Genomic DNA, 24647 nt, shown 5'->3' on the forward strand with positions numbered 1-24647 from the left:
TTGAGCGGAGTCAAAGTTTAGTTTTTCTTTCCTGAGAGAGCTAGATGTGTGTGTGTGTGTGTGTGTGTGTGTGTGTATGCCTGTGTGTGCATGTATGGGGCAAAAATGTTACATAGGCTGCGATGCAGGGGCAGCTGTCGCCGAACAGGGCCCGACCCCAATCTGCCACGGTCCGATCCCCTCTTGGCCAATGTCTGGGACGTGACTCGTTTTTGGCTCGTGTGGGCTAAGAGAACGCGCGCCAAGTTTTTAGTTACGCGTCGGAACGTATCCGTTGAATAGCCGCCAAAGCGCGCTTAGATGCAGAAACTGGCCAAGAGCCATCGACCAGCAACGGCAGCAGCAGCAGAAGCAGCGCCAGCAGCGACGGTTAAAGCCCCCTCGCAAACAAACAAAATATTTATTGTACCAAAAAAATAAAAGCAAACTTTGGGAACAGGTTCGGAATGTACAAGAAATTTTCACACTTTCCAAAACTTATAAAGTGCGTTATTAAACTAAATCCTAACAGTGGTCTATGCTTAAGAAAATATCCCAAACAATATCAGGTTTTATATTTATGCTCACTAACGTGCTCCTCATCAAAACAAACCCAAATAAAAATCAAACAGAACACCCATAAAGTCGTGAAATCCTAAGCTACTTATTTCTCTCGTTAAACTTCAAATCACACAAACTTCATTCTTCAAAGAATCGTTTCCATCGGTATAACAATAACCAAACGACGAAGATCCAATGAATAAAAGGTAAACAGCATAAAATTCAACATAAACTAGTGATATCCCATACATATGAATATAAAGTGTTTGACAAACATATTTGTTCACGAAAAAGAAACAACAGAAACAGCTCAACATCATAAAAGGCTAAAATTGCAATATTTAATAGCAATTCAGAGAGAGTGGAATCTATAAAAAAAACAACAAAAAACCATAAGCAAATATTAATCAGATGATTTGGTGGTGTACATACAAATATTCTGTGCACTTTGTGTTATCGATTGCTTAATTCAAATCGGCGGAAACTCGGGATATACAAAGGAAATGCAGACCTTTCCAAGGTAAGACTCGATTTAATTTATATAAATGCCGGAGACGCTACGAACCTAACAAATTCTAATCGTTATTTCTGCCAGAGTATAAAGCAACCAGAGTTTAAATTAAAAATGCTAAAATGTGAACATATTAACGTATTAACGTATTAAGGTGCACATGATGAATAGAATCGAAGCCGAAAGGCGGTCTTATAGTTCAGAGTGCAGTATATACATATATACACTTATTGATATAACAAATTTCATAGATTTTAGGTGCATATTCCGATTTTTTACACCATCCGTTCCTTATTAAATACTAAACATCGATTATACGCACCTAAAAAAATTAAATCCAGATCGATTTCTTCATAGCCACGAGAAGCGAAATATTTCCTCAATTAGCATTCAGCTATGTCCCGAAGCCTGTTCATTGCCTAACTAATCTGAAAAATGTTGCAGTTTTCATAGCTCAAACAAGTTTGGCCGGTGGAATTTTAGATTGTAGAATTAAAGGGAGGGTTTGATTTAATTGTTAAATTAAAAACATTATATGACCATCAATTAGGTAAGCATTAAAAATGGAGAGAGTAACATACATACAAGCAGGATCAACAGATTTATTTGTTTGGATAATTTCATGATTTTCCTCTCTTCTTTTTGTGCCACATCATGGTCGGTTTCTTTGTGGCCCCTCTCGTATGATGTTTACATTTGTTTTCGATTTTCCAATTGAATTAAGTCAAGTTCTGTTGCTGCCCTGAAAGGAATTGAATCATTCAAATTTGTTTGGTTAGCTTAATTTTTGATAAGGAGCTTCAAACAACCATGTATAACTCAAAAACTAAACAATATATGTTGAAGAATGTCAAAACGTCAAAACCACCAAAGAAACGGAATGACGCAATTAGCTCCAATAATAGAAAGAAAATATGTGTCCTAATATTTGCTCAAAATTTGTGACAATAATTGGCCAGAAGAATTGAGTGTGACGTCCCTTCTGACTCTTCCTTCGACTTTGGAACTGTAGAGCAAACAAGAAAACTGGGTAGGGAAAGAGAGTTTAGGTAATACCCGAGGGAAGGCCAAATACAATTGTGTAAATAAAATTTTGTGGAATTATTTTGCGTCTCTTATCAAATAGCGTCAAATAAATGCGAACGGAACAGATGTTATGTGAACCTAATTGTGTAGGCAACCTATTTATTCAATAACATTAATGTACATACATACCATACATTAGACGAGAGAGGTGCTGCTGGCCCAGAATTTAATAAATATTCGGTTAAGCTCGAATCCATAGCAATATCTACATTGCCCTTGACACGAACTTGGCACTGAATCAACCAAAAGAGAAGGAGCGAAACGATGGTAGGAATCGAGGTAGGGAGTGATACATTTACGAGGCGATTGTTGCGAGTGTGAAAGTTCTTAATTACAAACATTAGGGGGCCCAGCGGCTTAGGGCCCCGGCAGAAGACGGGGCCCAGCAGGCGGCCAAGAGACACTTTTGAATGGAGGGACTGTGGGATTGGGAATGGGAATGGGAATTGGTACCGAATGGGAATGGCTACGATGCGATACATTTCAACACAAAGTGGAGACACTTAAAGCTCTACCTGAATTGAGATTCTCCGACTGCAGAGACTCCGCGACGACTCCTCTGGGGCAGAGCAGCGAACTCGTCTTCCAGCTCGGCTCAGCATGTGGCTAAGCCGATCATAATTCTTGTTTGACACACCAACAAACGGATGAACAAATGAACGAGAAGCAGCTACAACAGGGCATGCCTGTTGGAAGGGGTTTGGATTGGGGATTGGGGATGGGGTATAGCCCCCGAAACCCAAGTGGCCATCGGGTTAATTTTTACTCCTACTGCGATACAAAAAGAATATCTGAGGAAAGAAGCTCTCCGTTTGAAAGGCCAGACATAAAATATCTGCTGGGTTATCTATTAAGGCCGCTAGATTAACACCTTAGGAAAGTATGCAGTGCCCTACAGGCCCACGCTATAACAGCTTAACGGTTACACATCCGTTACAAATAAATATCAGCTTTATATAGGTTTGTATATCTATGTATATGTATGTATGTATGTAAGAAAAGAAGAAGCTCTTTGGCTTGCCATATTCACAGCAAATAAAAATATCTGGAGTGCAATTTGTGCACAGCTGGTGGTGCAACCGTCGCCTCAGATGGTGGCCTGTGGTGCACCACTGCACCACCAACAGCAACTGCAACTGCAACAAAATGACGTGAAAAGGGAAGAGAAACGATACAAAATGAAATGAAAATAAAGGCAGGCAACTTGACAACACAGAAATTTGTTTGCACTCCATAAGGATTACAAATACGAGCATGCGTGTCCCAAGACTCCGCTCCCCTCCCCTGCAGCTCCTTCTTCTGCTCCTCTTTTTCTGTTTCTCATTTTTAAATAAATTTCATGCTTAATACGCATGCCTGAGCAATTTTTACTTTAACACCACGCGGTAATGCCCGGAAGCAGTACAGATGTCGCCTCGCATAGCGCAACAGAAGTTATTGACCATGGGCCTGTTCATGGGCCAAGAATGCAAATGAACAGAGCTACAGAGAAAAAGTCAAAGACAGAAAGAACGAAGGAGAGGGAGAACACCAAGAGAAAACAACAGAGCCAAAAAGATAGAGATGAATGGTCCATGGTCACCTCACCAGTTAATTGTCGTACATTCTGTGGTAGACATATAATGTGCAGACGGTGAAATTTATATGCCAAATGGCTGGAATTGGTTAAAAACAAGAATCAATGATTTATTCTGTGCAAACCCATGCAAATCATCCGTAAATGCTTTTAATCGTTTTTTCCTGTTTTTAGGTCATACAAATATAGTTATGGTCTTTTAGTTTCTTACTGCGTATTATGTAATAAAAATAAAGTATATTTACATGGGGATCAAGTTTATCTGTACATACTCGTAGATATGAATGTATGTATATTGAAACATAAAAGATAATAATTTTCATTAATAATTAAGTATGTAAGATGTTTTTAGATAGTCTTTCCTAAATAAACGGCAATTAAAATGGCAACAGAAACAGTTGAATTTATTTTTAAAAATTTAATATTTCCAAACATTTGGAAGTGTAAATATGTTCCATTCGAAAAAATGCCAAAAAGCAATAAAAATAAAAGTCGCAATATAACGAAAATTAAAACAATCAGTAAGCTCTAATTAATCAGAGAAGTCTCGGTTATTTAGTTGTATTATCAAATTATTCCTCAATATTTTTACTTAATACAGATATAATAGAAGATTTAGTTTTTATACCGAAGGGCGGAAGGGAGCGGGGCCAAATTTTGAAATACACTTGCAACAGTGTGAGCATAGAGAAGTCTGGATGCAAAACTTGGTTGCCCTATCTCTTCTGGTCTCTAAGTACCAGGCGCTCGTAAGGACGGACAGATAGACGGACAGACAGATATGGCTATACCGACTCGGCTATTAATGCTGATCAAGAACATATTTATATAAGTTTTGGGGTCGGAAACGCTTCCTTCTGTGTGTTACATTTTTTTCCCACAAATACAAAGTTACTCTTCGAGTAACTGGTATAACAGTAAGATACAGAGATCCTAACTGAGTACCGGGTATAGAGGTTGTGACGCATAAAATCGTGTCACACGTCCCTTATCGTTTTTTTTTTCAGATTGCTTGTTATTAGACAAACTCTCTGTCACTCTCTTGAGTCTTTCTCGGTTTGCTAGCTAACATAATTGTTTGGAAATATCGTTGCCAAAATCGACAGCCAACCTTCCAGATCCAGTTCAGAACACTCTCTGTTCTCCTTTCTATGCAAATATCCACTGCAGATGACACATTTTCCTAGGATAATGCGAGAATGCAAAGAGCAAGGCATACGAGGCATAGAGGCATCGAATAAGTGCTCGCATATGGCATCTGTCCTCGGCACGCCCGCACTTGATTGTACTCGAGATATGCTCCGAATCCGTATTCGAATCCGAAAGGGACCATTAAACAAATTGAAAGCGTTTAGCCGGACGCTGGCTTCTTGACCCTTTTCCTCTCCCACCTCACATTTAACACATTAAGGAGGGAGCGGGGCATCAAGTGGACCACGCAAAACCCGCTTATAATGCACGCACATGTGGGATTGAAAAGCCCTAAAAGTGAAGCCTATCAACGTTCCCCATCCCAATTCTCACCCACCAAAACAAGCAGCTTGGGTGCAAAAATAAAATACAAAACGTAAAATGGGAAATGGGAAAGAAATGGTTTTCAAGTGCCCGATCGCATAATGAAAAGGATGGACGACGTCGTCTCCATCTCCGTCTCCGTTGTCGGTGTCGCCGTCGCTGTTGTTGCTGGCGTATGCATCCCACACGGCTTTAAGGGTTGACATTTGGCCCGGACAATGGGCGAGTGGAAAGGTTTCGCATCCAATTTCAGTCGAGTTGAGGTGGTAACCGCCAGCGCGGCTTGCAAGTGGCTCTGGGGCAGGTCCATTGCCATTGCCTTTGCCGGGCCATTCCGCATTGTTTCGCTGACTCCAAAGAATGGGCACAGACGACATACTTTTAAAAGCTCGAATCAATTAGTTAATTGATTAACAAAGATCTCAGGGGAACTGGTAATGAAAATTGTTGCCAGACAAAACAGGAATACACTAATTATGGATAAAAGAAAGGGGAAAGATTATGAATTTTGTGGGACACAAAAACCATTGTCTTAGGAGCGATGGACGATATTTTCTTACATTTTACGATTGGATGGATTTACTGGCTTATCTTTCTCTGTTACGGTTGCCACATGGGGCCGATACTTCCTAGGAACAATTCACAAGATCGGCATAGCAGGAATACTAACCAAACCAAACCAATCCAAACCACCTGAGCTCAACACATAAATCTCTCGACTCTCTGTTGCCAGTGCCGGGAGTAACCAGACTAATAGCAGCCGTAGAGAGGCCACAGCTCCGTCTGCAATATGATGGAACGTCTATCCACACACCTGTCGCTCACCGGCCTATCGCTAGCTCATCCACTACAGAGTCACCTGAGCTCGGTGAGCTCCAGCAGCGGATCGCATCATCTCGGGCAATTGGCAGCGGCCGTTCAGCAGCACCACCAGCAGTCCGACCAGAGCCACACCCACGCCCATCACCTGCACTCAGCAGGTCAGCAGTTGGCTCTGGGCCATCAGCACCAGCAATCGCAGCAGCAGCACCATCAGTGCAGCAGCAACAGCAGCAACGGCTCCCCGAACGGATCGAGTGGATTGAGCAGCCTGCATCCCCACTCGGCCCTGCATCTGGCACACCACCACTCCCAGCTCCACCAGCACCATCATTCAGGACAGCTGCAGCAACAACAGCAGCAAACTTCGTCCTCACACGGTCAGCCGGCGGTGTCGTCTGCCTCCTCCCACCACAGCCACAGCCACAGCAACAGCCAGGCTCAGTCGTTGCACCAGCCCCACAGCAACGGCAGCTCCCACTTGTCTGCGGGTGGGGCTGCATCCGCTAGCAACCACCACAGCAGTGCCGCACACCACGGATCCGCTTCCAGTGCATCGAGCAGCGTGATGGCCGCCGCAGCTGCCGCCCACTTGCATCACAACTCGCAGTCCTCCCCTATCAGCAACTTGCACCAGAATATGGGCACACTCATGAACAGTGGCAGCAGCGCCAGGTGAGCAAGACTCCGGGAACGGAGAAACAGACTACATTTTCGGGGTTGCCAGACAAACAACTAATTTAAATTCTAATAATTCCCCAGCGATGTATTCTTCAGCCTGATGATCCAGAACACAACTAAGCGCCAGAACGAGGAGCACATCAAACGTCCGATGAATGCTTTTATGGTCTGGTCGCGTCTGCAGCGGCGCAAAATAGCTCAGGATAATCCCAAAATGCATAACTCAGAGATATCCAAGAGGCTGGGTAAGTAGGATCCAAAAATGAGTTCATTCTATTGGTTCCAGTGACAATATAAACGATTTTTTATTATGTTTTATCGCCAGTTGCTCGGGCAAGTCAGAAGTATTTGTAGTCCTTTATCTGACATAATTGAAAATTGATCGCTTACGTTCCTGAGGAGCAAGTACCATTCCCCAAGCAAATCGATAGTTTTTTGTGTATCCACGATGGCTCAATTGCCTCCTTCAAAGCTGTTGTTTCCAGAATGCTAAGCTCGGCTCACTTAAATTGTTGTATTTTGTTGCTGTTGTTGTTGTGCGTGTAACAGAAACCACAAGAATCTTGGCTATCTGGTGGCAACATTTTGCCCTCGAAATGGATATAATCTGAAGACAAAGGATGAGGCAATACAAAACGAAATTAAAATGCGGCACACGACCTGCCAATCTCTCGCACCCACTCACCATGGTATGGTGTCTCTCGCTCCATCTTCCTGCCTCTCCTTCTCCTTCTCTTTATCATTATCTGTACCTGCATCTGTATGTGTATGTGTGGTGTGTCTGTATGTGTCGACCTCTTATGCAAGTTAAACTAATCAACGTAATACTGTACTGTACAATGACAATGACAAACCAAAAACTCCCGCCTCAACTCCGGTACTCAGCGCAACTGTCAAAAGTGACAAGCGGCTGTCAAACAATGGAGCAGGAAGAGCGGCAGCATACCAGCCACGAGGCGGAAGCTGTTGATTATGGCTGGAAGAAGGGGTTCCGTTTGGGACTGGGATTCCCGCAAGTTCAGTATGCCACCCACCCGCTAAAGTTTGCCAAATCACGGCCCTGGCCTCTTGAGGGCTTTGTCTCGCCCCGCTTAACTAGTTGCAAAGTTAAGTAGTTTATTCTTCGGATCGAGAGCGGGGAGAGCTAATCCCGGGCTGGTCTAGGCCTTATCGTGTCTTGGGTCTTTGGGCGTGCATTTTTCGGGCAGTAAATTCAATTTCAATCCGACACGTGGCAAGTGACAGGCAGGAGAGTTCTTTAGCATAACAATGGCTGGCCCTAGACTACCTTTTTGATCAGCTCATGCATATTATATGAGAATCGAAGCTGTTCTATTGAGTTTTGGCCTGGTCTGTGCTGCACTAATCAGTTCTGTGGATGCTGTCATAACAGCGATAGAGGATAAAGAATCCAACTCATCCGCATCCTCAGCGTCATCGACTTCATCTTGGATCATTTTTCTAGAAAATATCCAAAAACTCCAGGGCGGGTGCCTTTTTCCAATCTTCCACTGTAGCACTTGTTTAATGATTTTTTCTTGCATTTTTATTTATCCATTGTTTGGGCCAAAACAATGGCAAATTAAATGCGACTCACTTGCCATTCAGTTGAGCGAACCAAAGAGCAACAGCGGCAGGAAGTTCGCTGCATTTGAAGCATTCAAACAAAAGGGGTTGGCTCTGGTGGGAATTCCCCTTATTCCTTTCAGGGAAATAGCTTTTTAGACTTGGAACCCTCTCCAATTTCCCTTATCTTAGGGTTTATGTAAACATATCAACGAGAAGAAGAAAACTTAAACACAATTTAGGAAGCAAACTTGAATTTCGAATTATTTTCGGTTTTCCTTGTGTTTGGATGAAAGCTTTGTTGGCTCTTCAAATTTTTCTTTTTATTCTGCTTTTTTGGCAAATCCATTATGCGAATTGACAGTTCCCTCTCTCCCTCCTCTTTGCTGTGTAATATTTGCTGTCAGTTTCAGTCTTTGTTAAGTTTGTTTAGAGAGAGAGAGAGAACGAATGGGAGAAGGGCTCTCAAAATTCTTTTGTGGCAAAGGTGGGAAGTGGGACAAAGTGAATCAGGGACAGAGAGCTGGATTGGCATCCACAAGGTTTTATAAAAATAAAATCTAACAGTGTTCCAAAATTGTTTTTTATGCGTTACATAATGTACATAAATGGTACATAAATGTATGAAAATACATACATACACATCCATACACATGTACATACAATATTGACTGTGATATTCATTTTACGTTTCGTAATAAAATAATAAAATATAACAAATCTAAGAGGTAAAAAGATACAGGAACTGTTGGATACATTTATAAAAACACGTGAACACATACATATGTACATAGAATTACTTCTTTAACAAGAGAACAAATATGGCCACAAATATTGCGATGAATAAACTAGCCCTTGCTCCTTTACCACCTTTCTGTGTTCTCCTCATTCACTTGCTTTCACTCAACTTGGCACTTCTTCTAAGCCATTAATAATGTCGAGGACAATTTTGAAAACTTTCATTACACCACAAAACCGAAAGAACAATTTATTAAATCAGCGAATAATGGGAGAGCAGAATGTCAGAGTTTTAGCACTTGAGAAAAGTTGAGTTGAGGCCAGCATTCAATTAAATGAATAATTCAGCAGCAACAAAAGCAACAAAAAATTGTGCTCATTATGAGAAATTGCCAAACAGAAAAAGGCACAAAAGTGCGCGGAAAAGGAGGAAGAGTAAAAAACGGTGCCCTAGACAAAGGCGCCACAAAAAATGGCGGCGCGAAAGTTACTTTTTTACCAAACACACATACAGGAAAGAAAGGGACAGAGAGAAATGGTATGTGTATGTGTGTGTATGTGAGACGAGGGTGTGCGTGGGACAGAGAAAGACAGACAGAGAGAGAAGGACTGGCAACTGTGGAGAGGCCTCTTCAGGCGCAGCCTCCGACGCCGTTACCGTCACCGCCACCGTTTGCCGCCGGCGATGCCATTTATTTTATTATACAAAACAGAAACAAAAACAAAGCCCAACAAAAGATGCAACAAAAACGGGCAGAATTAAAAAAAAAAATTGTGAACGAGAAGGAAAAAACTTCAACAACAACGAAGTGAATGTTATAGAAAACAATTCTGTGTTGAGCCCGGGCTTAATTGAAATTGTAACTGTCATTAATTACTGTCTGGAAATTTGAATTACCAACAACAACAGCAGCATCCGAAACAAAAGGCGACAACAGCAATAACAACAGTCAGATCTTTGCGGAAAATGTATGTACCTTTAATATGTAGATATGTACAATGTACATACATATGTACCTTTGATTATATATACTCGTAGAAGACGCAGGAACTCAAAACCGATATAAGTATTGCCCTAAAAGCCTTTTATAGAATCGACCGATTTTCAAAGATATCAAAAGGTCCTTCCTGGGAGTCTAGCTACATACATATGTACATATGTATGTACATGCATACATATACAAAACCTCTTTTACAAACTGACTTTTTGTATTTCCTCAATAATTGAAAAACCTGTCGAATCAGCGTTCTTTATTTTTAATCAAAGCTGCTGCCGATCCTTCTTTCGGTTCTGCCTGTTCCTGCGGGAATATTAAATAATGCCAAACAATGTAAAAAGAGAGCTAGATGAATGAACAGTTAGACTGACTGAACGACTGAATAAATGACTGCCTGAACGGAACAATGGCCAACTCGTGGAAGAAGAAGAGACTTGGCTTTGGAGCACAAAAGGTTGAACTCTCAAGCCTTTTTGCTTCTCGGCCTAACCCCCTCCGCTGCTTCACTACACCATCGAGAACCTTTTGTTGCACAATAAAATGCAAACAATTGATTAGTTTGAAATTGGAAAAGCTTTCGAAAAAAGGTCTGGAGGGGTGAGTGGGCGTGAAGGTTACGCCGCTGCTGCCTTTGCAATTGACAGGTGTGTGGTTGTGTGGATTTGTGTCTGTGGGGCTATACACAAACGGTGCCCTCTTAATTACAGTACGCTCAATCAGGAGCAAAAACAAGCGGAACAAATAAGGGGCAATTTTTTTTAAAGGGACCAGTCACGACCAGCATCAAGAGGTCCAAAAGGGTAAGTCGATGTTATCGGCTTAGTATACATGTGCAAAGGACAAGAAATATGCCGAACACTTTAATTATTGTAATAGTTATTATTAAACATTTCTATCCTCTTTTCAATTCAATACATTTGAATATATTTCACATCTTTTTCTAGTCTAATAAGTTTACGCATTTTCCAACACATCGAAATGTCCAGCCAAGATTTTAACCTTTCGTCTCACATTTCTGCCACACAAAAGCTAAGTAAATAAAACAAATTTCGACTGGTCAAACAACAGAAGGAGGAAAACTCCCAGTTTCTCAAAGCATTAAATTGCTGGACAAACAATTGAATCTCTCTCCATGTTATGAGTGGGCCCCGAACAGAACAAAGAACAGAAGCAAAGTAGTCCCATAAGTAGCCCGATTGTGTCCCAATGTGTGAATGTGGGACAGGAACATGTAGTTGGTCAACACACGTACAAAATTATATACATATGTGAAAAGTGTAGCTGCAGACCCCAACATAAACTGTAAATTGCAATTGGAGCCGGTGGCGGTTAAATATTTGCTCTGTATGTTAACGTGTAGCATTTTCCAGGCCGGAAAAACTTGTTAATTGAACCAGAATTGTACCAGAAACAGCCTCAGTAAGGTTGCAACATTTTGCTACTTATGGCTTGTTTTTCCTATCAATTATTACGCCAGTCAACGCACTAGACAAACGGATGGGGATAGGGAGAGACCGAAACTCCTCCCCGTCCGCAGCTTTCTTTGTGCAGTATTTGGTCAAGGGGCGCCAACATCATAGACGTTGGACAAACATAGACATTGTCATTGTCATCCTTTTGTGGGCTTACTCGTAGTTTATTCAACTGCTCAACTTGTAGATGTTTTCCATGCCGTAGCGTACCCTCTGCTTGTGTCTTGTTTATTATAACGTCCAGTGCACCATTCAATTCTTGTTACCCGCTCTCCAGGCTGGCATTCTCTTGAAGGTGTCGCACACAGAAGGAGAGCACCGAGAAGTTGCTCATTTGATGGGCTGAAGGCACTTGGCAGTGGACAGGGGACAGGGGACAGGGGACTGGGACGCTATCAATGTATCTATAAATTAGTATTTTACCATTATGAGTGGTTGGCCAGGGGGAGTCGGGAGATTCTGGCTGTACAATTGAGCTTTTGTATTGGGCCTTTTGTTATAGTTTTTGTTGCCTTATCTGACTTGCTGTGGGTGCCTGAGTGGGCCACAGGCAGAGCCTGAGTCTGACACTCGTTTCCTTCTTGGCTGTAAGGGGTGCTGTCACAACAATGTGTGTTGTGAGTACATATCTCCCATGTGTGCATCTTTGTATTCACATATGTACATACATACATATGTGGCACCATTCTGGCTTTGTGTCTGCCTGACAAGCCACTAAAATTACACGTTATAACTAATTAGCGAATTGTCCCTGTCCCCCTTGCCAGCAATTTATCAACTAATTTATATACAATATGTCCAAATTTTCTTGGATTTTCCTTTGTGATTAGGGAAGTACAATTGTTTAAGAAGATTACAGTGGATGATAAGTGTGTTTACTTAGTTTTCCATTAAATATATGTTTTCAATTTGCCAATAACGACTCAATAAGACGGAAAGATAGGGATATTCTACAGTAAATGGGATAAGAATATGTGTTAGTACGATCAACCATCATTTTGCCAAAGCTCTCATCCCGAGCCCCAATCTCTTAGCAACAGACTCCTCAACTGGCTGAAAGCCTCTTATTACTATGACCCCATGCCCATTGCGTTATATTTCCCTCCCTCACTTCAGACATCGTACGACACATGTCATTATGATATTTTACATTAACTTAAAAACATTTGCAATTTCCACACACACACACACACATCATGAACCGGAGCTGGGATATAAGCTCCGTAGGTCTCCAAAAGCTAACCCTGTGTGCCACTTACATACATAAATACATATGTACATACATATGTTCTTATCTGTGTGTGTGTGTGTGTGTTTGATTGTGTGGCACGTGTATCACTGTATGTGTAAGCGTCGCAGCCAACGCCCTCAAGAAGGATCGGCGCTGTGCTCGACCGACCCCTATCCGAAATATTCGCAATAATGAAGGCAGCCCAAAACCACCTGCTGGGGCCAACACAAGCTCGTCAGAATCGAATGGAACCAAGGGTGGGCAAGAATGGTGGGGAAAGAGACGGATAGATAGGGTTAGAGAGAGATAGGCGAAGGGTGAGACAAGAGAAAACTGAACTGACAACGACATTGGTGGTTGTTGTTATCCTTCTTCAACAGACAAGACAAGTTTTTGGCCCCAAGCCCCAAGTAGGGAACTATGTTTATGTTCGACAGCTTCTCGTGAGTGCACTTCGATTGTTGCCAGCATTTGACAAGAGAATTGAGTGTTGTCTGTCCCCAATCCCCCAAAACCAAATGTTACTAATGGATTAACGAGCCCCATTTTGAACGAAATCCCTTCCAGGGGCAGAGTGGAAGTTGCTTACAGAGGAGGAGAAACGTCCGTTTATCGATGAGGCCAAACGTTTGAGGTAAGTTTTGGACATGTGAAACAGAGTATCTGTCATTTCAAAGAATATTCGGTGTTTAGAGCCATGCACATGAAGGAGCATCCGGACTACAAGTACCGACCGCGACGCAAGCCCAAGGCCCTAAGACGCGATGGGTATCCATATCCGATGCCATATCCATCGGTGCCCGTGGAGGCACTACGAGCCGGTAAGTAAAATGTATTCAATTTGAAATTGAATCGGATTTAACTGATCAAAACTGAAGAAATTCTTAAACTGGATCAAACGAAAACAGATTTCTGTTGCCTGTGATAAGCTAGAATCAAAAACCCTATTCTTTCTATCAATATGCTTAACAAACTCATTTTAAAGCTGGGAGAATTCCCATCCCACAATTACCCCTTCAATGACCCTTGAAAATTCATCAAGCAAAGCACAAGCTGAGCGAAAATAATAAGCAAGCGAGTTTTATGAGCTCTCGACTTAAGACAAATGCAAATGTGACACGATACGAGGGGAGCAACCAGAAACCAGAAACCATCACCAACCAGCAGTCTATGACAAACTATCCCCAACTCCAGCCAGAACCGCGTTGAACCAGGAACCACCCATCTGACTGCCTGACTGACAAACTGTGAAGTCATCATCCTGGCTTAACAACTCATTCGAGTGATGGGTTGGGAGGCGGCAGGAGACCCGAACAGTTAAGAACCATAAGAGCTGAGCATAAGTTTCCATTCATGAGGTTCCATCCTCATGAATGGTGGGTGTGGAGAGTGGGTGGTGTTTGTAGTTTATGCTGTTGGTTGGAGGTTTTAAATTAGCATTTGTCACGTTTTTTAGTCTTTCACCCTGTTCTGGCCACCGTCCTAGGCCTCACAATTCGGCACCAGTTTCTCGGTCTAAGCGTGCGCATTGCCTGATCCTTTCTGCTCTGCTCCTTTCTGGGCCAGGATGATTTATGCCCAACGGAAATGATAATAAAAATGGTAGGAAATGCGTAATAAATAAACCGAATTAGTCTATTTGCGTTTAGTCTGTTTGCGCTTCCCCATCAATGCACTCCATCCCCATTATTGGATATAATAGGATATGGACTTAGACACCAGAGAGTTCAACCAACTATGGAATTAGCCAAACATAACATTTGTACATACATATCATCCGTTTTTCGTTATATATATATTTCTATAAAACTAGGGGAAATTTGAAATAGAATGAGGTTTTGGATTTAATTGGGTTTTCCTTGTTCCTTGAATGAATATTTATAAGACAGATAGAATCCACGTTTTCTCATTGACTAGCGTAAATGTACGTACATATGTACGTACATATTTGTAAAATATCCAATAATTAAATGGAGACTTGAGCAGTATCCAAGATATCCCACAAAATATTATAGGAGCTTCCGTTCGGCTACAAACAAATATGCACGACAATGGAGCAGCTACCTAATCCGCTATTATAATAATAACAATGATGGTGGCATCCGAAACCGTCGCTACTTCAAATGTTCAATGAGTTGAAAATAATTATTTCAGAAACAGTGAAACTTTGTTGTCTAACCGAATTTAATTGCTTTTCTTGACTCCGTCGAAAAACTCTTTCAATCAAACCCGTAGCGCCATCAATGAAATAAATTTGGTTGTTTTTTCAATAAGCGGCGCCTGCAATTATCAACTTGTGCATAAAAGGCCAAGAGAGCAGCTGGACGACTACCGTTTAGGGCAATTGATAATGAGTGCCGTTCAGAGAGTATCTATCAGATACGTGGATACACGCACTCACTCTTTCCCTCTGTGGCCGTTCTCATCTTCCAGTAAAATAGCTGATTCAGCGTACAATTAAATGGCGACCACTAAAGAAAAAATTTGTTTTTAAAAGAAATGAAAGAGTTGATCGAACAAAGGGCGCAAATATTTCGAGTGGCAATTATTTTTAAATTTAAACACACCAAGGGGAGTCTATAGAAACCATTGCACAGTGGACAAGAGACAAAATACTTTGATAGAAATTTCAATTGATATTACATTTTAGTATTAACTTTATACGTTATACCTTCTACCACATTCTCATTGAATTAAAGTCTCTTAGAGTGAGACCCATTTTCTCCAACATTTCTGCGATCTTGGCACCACTGTGCATCTACGCACAGTGATAATTGTTGTAAACTCTTTTTCTTTCACTCGCCGAACCGAACCCGAATCCGAATCGAGCCGAGCTCATCTCATCTCATCTCATCTCTGGTTGTTTGCTTCACTTGCAGGCATTACGCCCGGTTACTTCGCTCCCGGTCCCACAGCGGCTGCATATCACCTGGGCAGCCATCTCAGCCAGACATCGACGCCGACCACGACACAGGTGAGTCTCTCTCTCTCTCTTTGCCACCCGCCCCCCTCCCCCTGCCACACCTGTCCCTGGAACATTGGGACATTCTCAAGTGCCAGCACGTCCATCAAAAATACTGAACGGTAGCGAAGACCAATTAAAGATACGAGTATGAGTATGAGTATGAGTATGAGTATGAATACTCGTGGAGCGTACATCGATGAATGGGATGGAGGGAGAGGTGATAGCGTTTGCCCTGGGCCGCCTTAATAACATAATTACAAACTCCTACGGCTGACGCCCACTTTAAAAGGTGGAAAAAATGCGGTCCGGTGGCCGTGACTAAGCGCAAGCCGGAGGCATCCTGGCCCAATTGAGTTTTCTGACATGTCATGCCAAAGGATTTGGCCACAGCCAGTTGTCATTACATGTTTAGCGAAACGGGGTTCCCCTTTATCGTTATAAACAAGGGCAGGCAGGCAGTAACCAGGAGCAAAAACAAACAGAGCAGGACAGGTGTGACAGGACTTATGATCGAGATGAAATGTCCTCAAAGTGGAACTGTTTTAGTCAGACCTCTAAGGCAGCTGCTAAGGCTCGCCAATAGCTCTACGAATGGCTCCAGCTTAGAGGCTCCCTCCACGTCCAGGTGGTCAGCAATACAGCCCCCTCAACACCCATTAAAATGCATGACTCTCGCTCGCCATTGTCCGCTCTGTTCAGGGGCAAGTATGTAATTCTGAGGCAGAAGCCTATTTGACTCCGTGATTGATGTGGCGTTGAAGATGCGATTCGATGCGGGTGTTGAAAGCCTGGCATTAACACTAATAATAACACACCGCACATCGCTCCTCGACCATAATAATAGACTAAGTTTAAGCCAAACAAAATCTTGATTGAATGATGGAGGATGGAGGATGGGGAGGATGGCTGGGAGCCCTCATATCGTATAGGAAAACTTTATAGTAGGCGGTTACCAAATACCTGACAGGGCAAATTGCTGACAGCATACCTTCAACTATTGTTCACAGGCTTTCACTGTACTAGAGGCGCTCTAGCGGTGGGAGATGAAAGAAATGCCCAACAAAAAAGAGAGGCATACAAATATGTAAGCTTCTGACAGTAAAATAGCTTGGACCATGGCTTTCCGATCAGCAGGAATTCCAAGCTGAAGCTCAAGCATCAGAGACATAGTTGTTGAGACGATAGTATATCCATTGGATGGTCTATCCCTGAGGGTTTTTGTGGACCTTGGGAACTTCACCCGTGTGGTTGTTAGCTGCAATTAACTGAGATACTTTCGCAGGAATTCCTTAAAACTTCCTATGCGTTTGTCGATAACTAAATATATGTAGATATATTCTTATACATATTTATATGGGAGATAAATAGAGCAAAGAGGACTCTTCAATTGAAGTTCAATATTGACACAGCTGACACAAAACCCCTGACCAAACACCGAGTGACATCGCACGGCACACCTGCTCGACAACACAACACAACACAACATAACCCACTCAGACAAAACCGGGCTCTAAATCAATTACCTGCCGCGCAGATATGTACCCAGAACCCACAGAGCCGAGAAAAACGAAATGTCCACAGTAACAGCAAGGCATCAAAATATTTACGAATCCGCATTAATTCCCAATTGGGTGCAAATCAAATCAAATTGTAATCCAAAACGCTCTCGGCACACAAGCTTGAGCACCGAGTTGGGGAACCCTGCACTGAGGACGACGAGGACGATGAGGATGGTGATGATGATGTGTTAACAACATAATTATAGCCCAGAGCAAAGTGTTCTGCAGAAAGGGGAGCGCAACGCAGCACAACCCCTCGCCATGGGCATGGTATGGCATGGTATGGCATGGTATGGCATGGTATGGCTTGGCAGCAACCACTCAAAACAAAACGGAAATGAAGCGAAACAACCCTCAGATGTGCTTAGTAGCCGTTTACATTCCCATTCCGAATCTTCCATCAGCATCAGCATCAGCATCGGAAAAAGCAGCCGATGAAGAATAACTAGCAACTGGTGTAGCAATGAAAAACGTATTGCAAATCAAATAAAATTAAATTGAGATGGTTTCGGTATGCCTGGGGTTTGTGTGGCGGGGGAGGTTCAGAAGGGCTGGGCTGGGCAGCCAGGGGTTGTTGTCGTCCACAATTAGTTGGTCAAATAAAGCCACAAAAGTGTTGAGCAATTTGCACTAATCTGAAGGTTAACCCAATCCAGATCTTTGAGGTTTACTCTGATAAAGTGGCGAATACTTGCAGCATGCTCGATGGGGTTACTATAGGAACGCAACATGTAACAAATAATTAAGATATGTTGTCTGGAGGTGTCTGGCATTCATGTTGTTCATTGGAACGAATCAATATTAAAACAGCCCAAAAGTTTACTATTGGGAAGGACATAGGATCCTTTGAATATAGGCAGTTGGCGGGTACCATAAGTGATTAGTTTGCAGTAGAAATACCAAATATGTCATTTATGTATTTAACATTTATCAAATTATCAGGCCACCCTCTCCGGACAGATGGACAAGTTCGCCCTGGAGAGGAGCTCGTATCTGAGCAACGCAATGAGCAATGCGGGCAGCCAGGCGAGTGCTGCCGCCTACAGCGCCTACCTGGACCCCAGTGTGCTGACCAAGGCCTACTTTGACTCTAAGATGTACCAGGATCGGGCGGCCAATTATGCCTTCGACATATCCAAGATCTACGGAGCCCAGCAGCATGCGGCAGCCCATCACCAGCAGCAGCAGCAGCAGCAACAGCAGCATCAGCAGCAGCTGCTAATGGCAGGCAGTGCCGGTGGAGGTGGAGGTGGAGTTGGAGGAGGCAGTGCCGGCTCCCACAACAACAACAGCAGCAGCGGGCTGGACGAGCGCGACGCCACGCCCCAGCTGGAAGGTGGCGGTGGCAGCATCGTAGTGGAGGCCAAGCCCCATCTGCACTCGCCCAGCGACGTGGGTCTCGACTACGCTCAGTACGCCCAGCAGTACGGCGGGCAGCTGGCCAGCGTAGCGTCCGTGGGAGCTGGCGGTGTGGGTGGAGTAGGCGTCACGACATCGTCTGGAGGGGCAGCAGGTGGCGGCAGTGCAGGTGCAGCCGCCGCGGACTTTCGACGGCCTCTGACAGTGATCTTCTGACCACCATCCTCCAATGGCAGCGAGGAGTTGAACTTGTCTATGACTTAGGGAAGAAAAATATTCGTGCCGAAACTCGAAGCCCGGAAACTGCGATCCGAAAAACGAGAGATTAAAGTTAAACCTAGCCAACATTTACCGTTAAGTCAGTGAAGTGCTGATGAAGAGAGAGAGAGAGAGAGAGAGAAAGAGAGAGGGAGCTAGCCAAGAAGGAGAAAATAAAAACAAAACAAAAACCAACAACGAGCGGTGCAATTTTTTATGTTTTAAACGCAGATCGAAGTGCATAGCATAAATTTAAACTTAATAATAAATGTATTTAAATTCTACACACTCACACACTCACACACGCGAAAAACCGACAACACACACAAAGAAAAACATAATCTACATTAAATACAGAAAAAGAGCAAAGCAAAACAAAACAAAACAAACAAATTCTCAAAAAATGCAACAATAAAAGGCGCATTGTCATAAGCAGCGAAATTACATGATTATATGGTCTAGTGGGTGGGGTTCGCATTTAATCTAAGATGGTCAAAATTATGCACTCATTTACTCTGGGGTACTCTCTTATGGAATTTATAATTGGTGGGCATCATCTACTCAGTATTGTTTTGATAAGAATTATCCTTCTCTTGGAACCTTCACTAGAACCATCACTAGACGATGTAATATTAAAAAAAATCCTAATTTGTCCTGAAATGTGATTTTTAATTAATTGCAGTCCCCACGCCCCATCCACTTTCGCAGGGAGACGAGCGGCTGCAGGTTAATTGCGGAAAGGTTGTTATTGGTTGAAGAGTGTTTTGAGGGGGGATGGGATGGCGTGAGGAGCTGCAGAGTGGGTGGGCTAAACGCTTCCTAACGAGGGCAACTTCCGGCCAATCAGGTTGACAAAACCCACTAATGCGTACTCTGATTGCTCAAGAATCCGTATTAACTTAACGGCAACTTAACGCGGCTGACTTAAGAGGCAAAACGAAGGGAATTACCGTCCACTAATTAATGAGTGCGCAAAAATGCAAGTGAACTTAATTAATTTTCCGCTCTTATGCGCCTCGGCATCGTCAATGGGATTAGCGAGAGGAGAATGGATACGTAAAACTTTGACTTTTTGGACAATATATGCATTAGTTAAATGCTATATTCTATTTAATAAACCATTATTTATTGCTTTTATGAACGAATATTTTGTTTTTTTATTAATTTAATTAAATCATATTACGTGAGCGGTCGTCGCAGTGGAGACGCCTACTCCGTGGAAGTTATGCCCAGAGAAGGCGTACGGTTAGCGGGAAACGTTCAAAAGGGCGCAGTTCATGACATTTTTATGTCTGTCTGGCAACTAAGCTGCTGACATAGCGTTGCCAGAACAGATTCTGGAGAAGTAGTGTTGCTCTTCTGCAATAGGTGGCGCTTTGGCAGCCTCCACACATGAGACTCATGCTAGTCAGCTTTTGTCATGATATATGTGTATAGAAATACACCAACATATCCCAAAACAATACCAGCGGATGTTTCGCAGAGAAACCATTTCAAATATTTTATATATTTTTCAGGATATTTTGACTACTATAATGGTATGTTACTGAATTTCATCCGTCTATCAAATTCCATTTTCTAGGTATATTCAATAATATAGGGTTTCCAAACTCCCAACGCAAATGTTCTCAAATGTTCCTGGAGGAGTTCTTTGGAAGGGATATTTCTCTCTCGCAACATGGGAATTTTCATCGCAACAATGAGTCTTTATTCAATAACATAATATGTATGGGCCACTTGATGCAACAAGTTAGATACATGCTGCGAAAAGTGAGCAGCACTGTTCCCCAACATTTGGCACCGAATAAGCGACATTAAGTACCCCTAGTGGGAAGGATTATCCTGGAATCAATGCAATAACAAGTCAATTTATGTTGCACATTTATATCAAAGAAATGTTTCAAGTTATAGAGCGATATACATACATATGTCTGTACATAGATAAAATTAGGAAAGGTTAAAAACTTGGCACTCTAAGATAAGTAGAGTCATTATTAATATTTGACAGCTATTGTGAAAATTATATTTTAATATTAATTTATGGAATTAGGGTATACAAATTCTCATACTATGTATTTGTCCGGCTTGCAAGCAAAAAATTGTCAATACGTAACAATCCATTTCCATTCACGTACCGTTGTTTAATTTTAAACTTAATTTGTATACATTCCAACAATAGGAAGTCGTGAAAACTAGCCAATATGTGGAGAATTGATTTAAAAAATTTGATAAAATTATAATTTTAGTGCGGAGACTCTTAAATAGCTAGTAATATCAAATAGAACATCAAAATCGAGAAAAACCATTTAAGACTACGGTATATTTACAGTATACTTTGAAAATGAAAGGGTATGTTTCGGTATTTTTCCGAGCGTATGTCGATATATTTTTATAGATAAATCCGTCTTCACACTGGCAACCATGGAACGGAGCTGCGATCTTTTCAAACTAATTTACATTTATATTTAAATTAATACAAATTTAATTTTAGGTACCATTGCATCGTTAAGGCCTCGTTAAGTTAAAGTGAAAGCTAAGTTAAAGTTAAACAAGCAACAGCAACAAAAACGCAAAACCACCATACGATAAGGGTCAGGGAGTTTACCGCCAGTATACTTTCGTCGCTATCAACAGTTACCTTTAGTTACCTTTAAAATTGTGGATACCGCAGATTTTCGACCTTTGAGGGGGCAGAAGGGGGCATGGGTAATTTTTGAAATACACTTGAATCAGTGTATCACAGAAGTCTGTAGGCAAAATTCGGTGGCTCTAGCTTTTATAGTGTCTCAGATCCAAGCGCTCCGCAATACGGATGGACAGACGGGCAGACGGACAGGTCATCAAGAATATACATATTTATATACTTTGTGGGGTCGGAAATGTTACCTTCTGTGCGTTACATATGTATTTACATCCACTTTGTGCACAAATACAATATACCATATTTACTCTTCGAGTACCGGGTATAAAGAACACAAAACAAACATGTTTATTGTAGTTTTCTAGATATACTAATGGACTAGAAGGATTTTTATGGACTGGATGGGAGTGGAGCATTTTTAGAACACCTTGAGTAAAAGGAGGATATCTGTAGCCTGTGGACTGCAGGCCAAGGAGAGGACTGAGAGGGAACATTGTACATACATTAGATAAACTACTTGAACAAATTGAACTTCATTTCTTCCGCTTCAATTTCAAAATTCAACATTTTTGCATTTCCAAGCTTGTGTGAGAAATATAAGCGTTTCCCTCTCTGCTATACATACAAAAACATATGTACATCCACTTTTTCTATTTATTTCTATTTACTCTTCGAGTACTGGGTATAAAAAGTTCTGCCATAGACAAAAAAAAAGTATCATCAAACTATTTTTTTTGGATCAAAGCTGAAAAATCGTGTCGAGATGTGTTATCAGCGTGAATCCCCTTTCAGGATATTTTGCCCCAGCAACACTACGACCCATACTCGCCACGATTAACAGAGAGCCTCTGAAGGCGGACTGTTACTGTGTCGATTACATCCGTTACATCCGAGTGTAGAGGCGGATTCTCGTGAACCTCAATGCGCTGCAATCAATCTTTTCTGAGAAAAATTTAAATTTAAAATACTGTGTTTTATTTCAAAGTCTGAAGCGTCGGAAGACTAATAGCCTCTTAAGTGCTCATACTCGACGACGATCAATATCCTTGATGCAACGCTCAGTTTTGAAAGCTAGAGACACAGCTTTGGCAGAATGTACATCAACTTTGGCTATTGTCTCTGAAATAACAACTGACACTCTTGTTTTAATGTTAATTGGACGGACTCTTATCGTGTGTGGATTACATTCAATTACATCACTAACTGCCGTACCACCGTGCAGAAAACTGATCGAGTCTGTACGTCCAGGATACTCTCATGGGCATATCTGCCTATGAGCAGACAGGTCGTTAATGCCGGGTTCTTCTGCCACTGTCGCACAGCATTTTTCCTCACTGGAGTTGTGGTTGTAGGTGGCAGGAAGGGGGTTCTGCGGGCTTGATTGATGAGCCGTGTTTCGACTGCTCGACGAAAGTAGTCGCATCATCGGGTAAAATTACAAAAAAAAAACCAGTTACAAAGTTCATTGGACATTAATTTGTAGCTTACGTGAGCGCATCTTTCTACAAGTCAGGAGAGGAGAGAGCACAGACAAATATGGCTCGGTCGGCTGGTCGGCCTGTTGGACAGGAGCTTGAGCAGATCACGAAAAGCAGAATTTAAAATCTGTAGGTCTATCTTCGCTCACTCTTCGATGCCTCGGGAGGTCTCCACGTGGACGGCATGTTACCCGGGTCACAATAAGAAAGATCGGAGAAGACCAGACATTGCGGTTCACGGCTTTGCAAAAGTGGCAGTGGCACTGGCTGTCCGTCGGACGATGACCGAACGACAATGGATTTCAGCAAAATACTGCTAATTCTGTACCCAAATCGGTCTGCAGAGCCCGCAAGACCCGTAGCATGCGTGGAGAATGAACCGTCTATGCTGCTCTTTACAAGTTCATACATTTCTGCGAACTGTACTGTATTGTACATCTTATAATTAATGCTCTAATATTTAAGTAAGATTGATTTTATAATTGAGTATTTCCTTATCTAGTTTTAAACACGGATATGACAATTTTCTTCATTCTATACACATTTTATTCATTTAAAATTTATTATTAGAGTTAAAATATTATTATTCTAAGTTTGATTTTAATTCAAGTTTTGTAGATACGGAAGTTTGCTCCATAGTTTCTTAAGTGTTTAAGACATCAAATATTATTTGCTCCCCGTGATTTAATAAGTTTCTTGTCGAAGTTTGGTTGTTTCTTTTTCAAATTCTCATTTAATCTCATTTTCGATTCTGTAGGTAGCCGTTCTGAATAATGCAGCGTGCGTTCCAAAAGACTGTCACTTGTATGTACTTGTGCAAATTGCGCAATGTCAGGGATTCGTGGTTGATCAGGCAAACCTTCTCACTGAGGAAGAGGGAGCCAATAAGCATTCAGCGTTGGAATTCAGAGTGGCTACGGAAACGGAGAGCCGCTCGTATAAGCCGTCGAAGCTCGTCCACCAGGAGATCGTAAAACGACCTGTCTCCACAACAACGCAGGCTGGCAAGATCCCACGGCTGGGATTGACTTGACCAACATACGTGTTGTAGCCGTAGGGATCTAATACTGCTGTCAATAAAAAAAATAGAGAACACCATAAATATATATTTTTTTTACTTTTCCCAAGTTTATTAAGTCAAAATTTCGTAAAAAATTCCTCATAAAAATCAACATTTTGGTTTTGTTTGGGTCCACTTTTTTCAGATAAATAAAGTTCTATACAACCAGATCTAAGATAAGTTATGTGAAAAAGCAAACAAAAAACAAACAAATGTTTAACAAAAATACCAAATTTTAAAAGTTCTTCAAAAAAAGTTCTGCTATAGAAAAAAACAATTGTCTTCAGACTATTTCTAAGTCCCACGTCTTTCATAAAAAGTGGGTTTCGTTCCTTGGAAAAAATCGTGTCGGGTGGAGTATACTACACCTAAAGACTTACCATAGGTGTTATAAACTTAACACTTCTGTTTCAAAAAATGTTTTATGTTTAAACTGTGTGCGCGACGGCTTAGGGTTTATTGAGTATTATTAACAATAAATATAGATAAAAGACAACAAACACATAATAAATACGTTACATAGTTTACTTTTTATTCTATCTGAAAAATTCAGTATGTATGCAGTGGTCGTGGTCGTGGTGAACGCACAAGATC

General features: G+C 41.8%; 1 protein-coding gene across 1 annotated transcript; it reads left to right on the forward strand.

Moving 5' to 3' along the window:
• The first annotated feature begins 412 nt into the window (after positions 1-412).
• Positions 413-19192, forward strand: LOC117579565 (transcription factor sem-2). The gene is made up of 7 exons (XM_034265487.1): positions 413-1060; positions 5962-6722; positions 6810-6973; positions 13301-13367; positions 13427-13554; positions 15613-15707; positions 18200-19192. Exons 2-7 carry the CDS (start codon positions 6019-6021, stop codon positions 18830-18832), a joined length of 1791 nt encoding a protein of 596 aa, XP_034121378.1. The 5' UTR covers positions 413-1060; positions 5962-6018; the 3' UTR covers positions 18833-19192.
• The last annotated feature ends 5455 nt before the right edge of the window (positions 19193-24647 follow it).

The sequence above is a fragment of the Drosophila guanche genome, unplaced genomic scaffold, assembly GCF_900245975.1.
Source record: "Drosophila guanche unplaced genomic scaffold, DGUA_6, whole genome shotgun sequence".
In the NCBI taxonomy this organism is placed as follows: Eukaryota; Metazoa; Arthropoda; class Insecta; order Diptera; family Drosophilidae; genus Drosophila; species Drosophila guanche.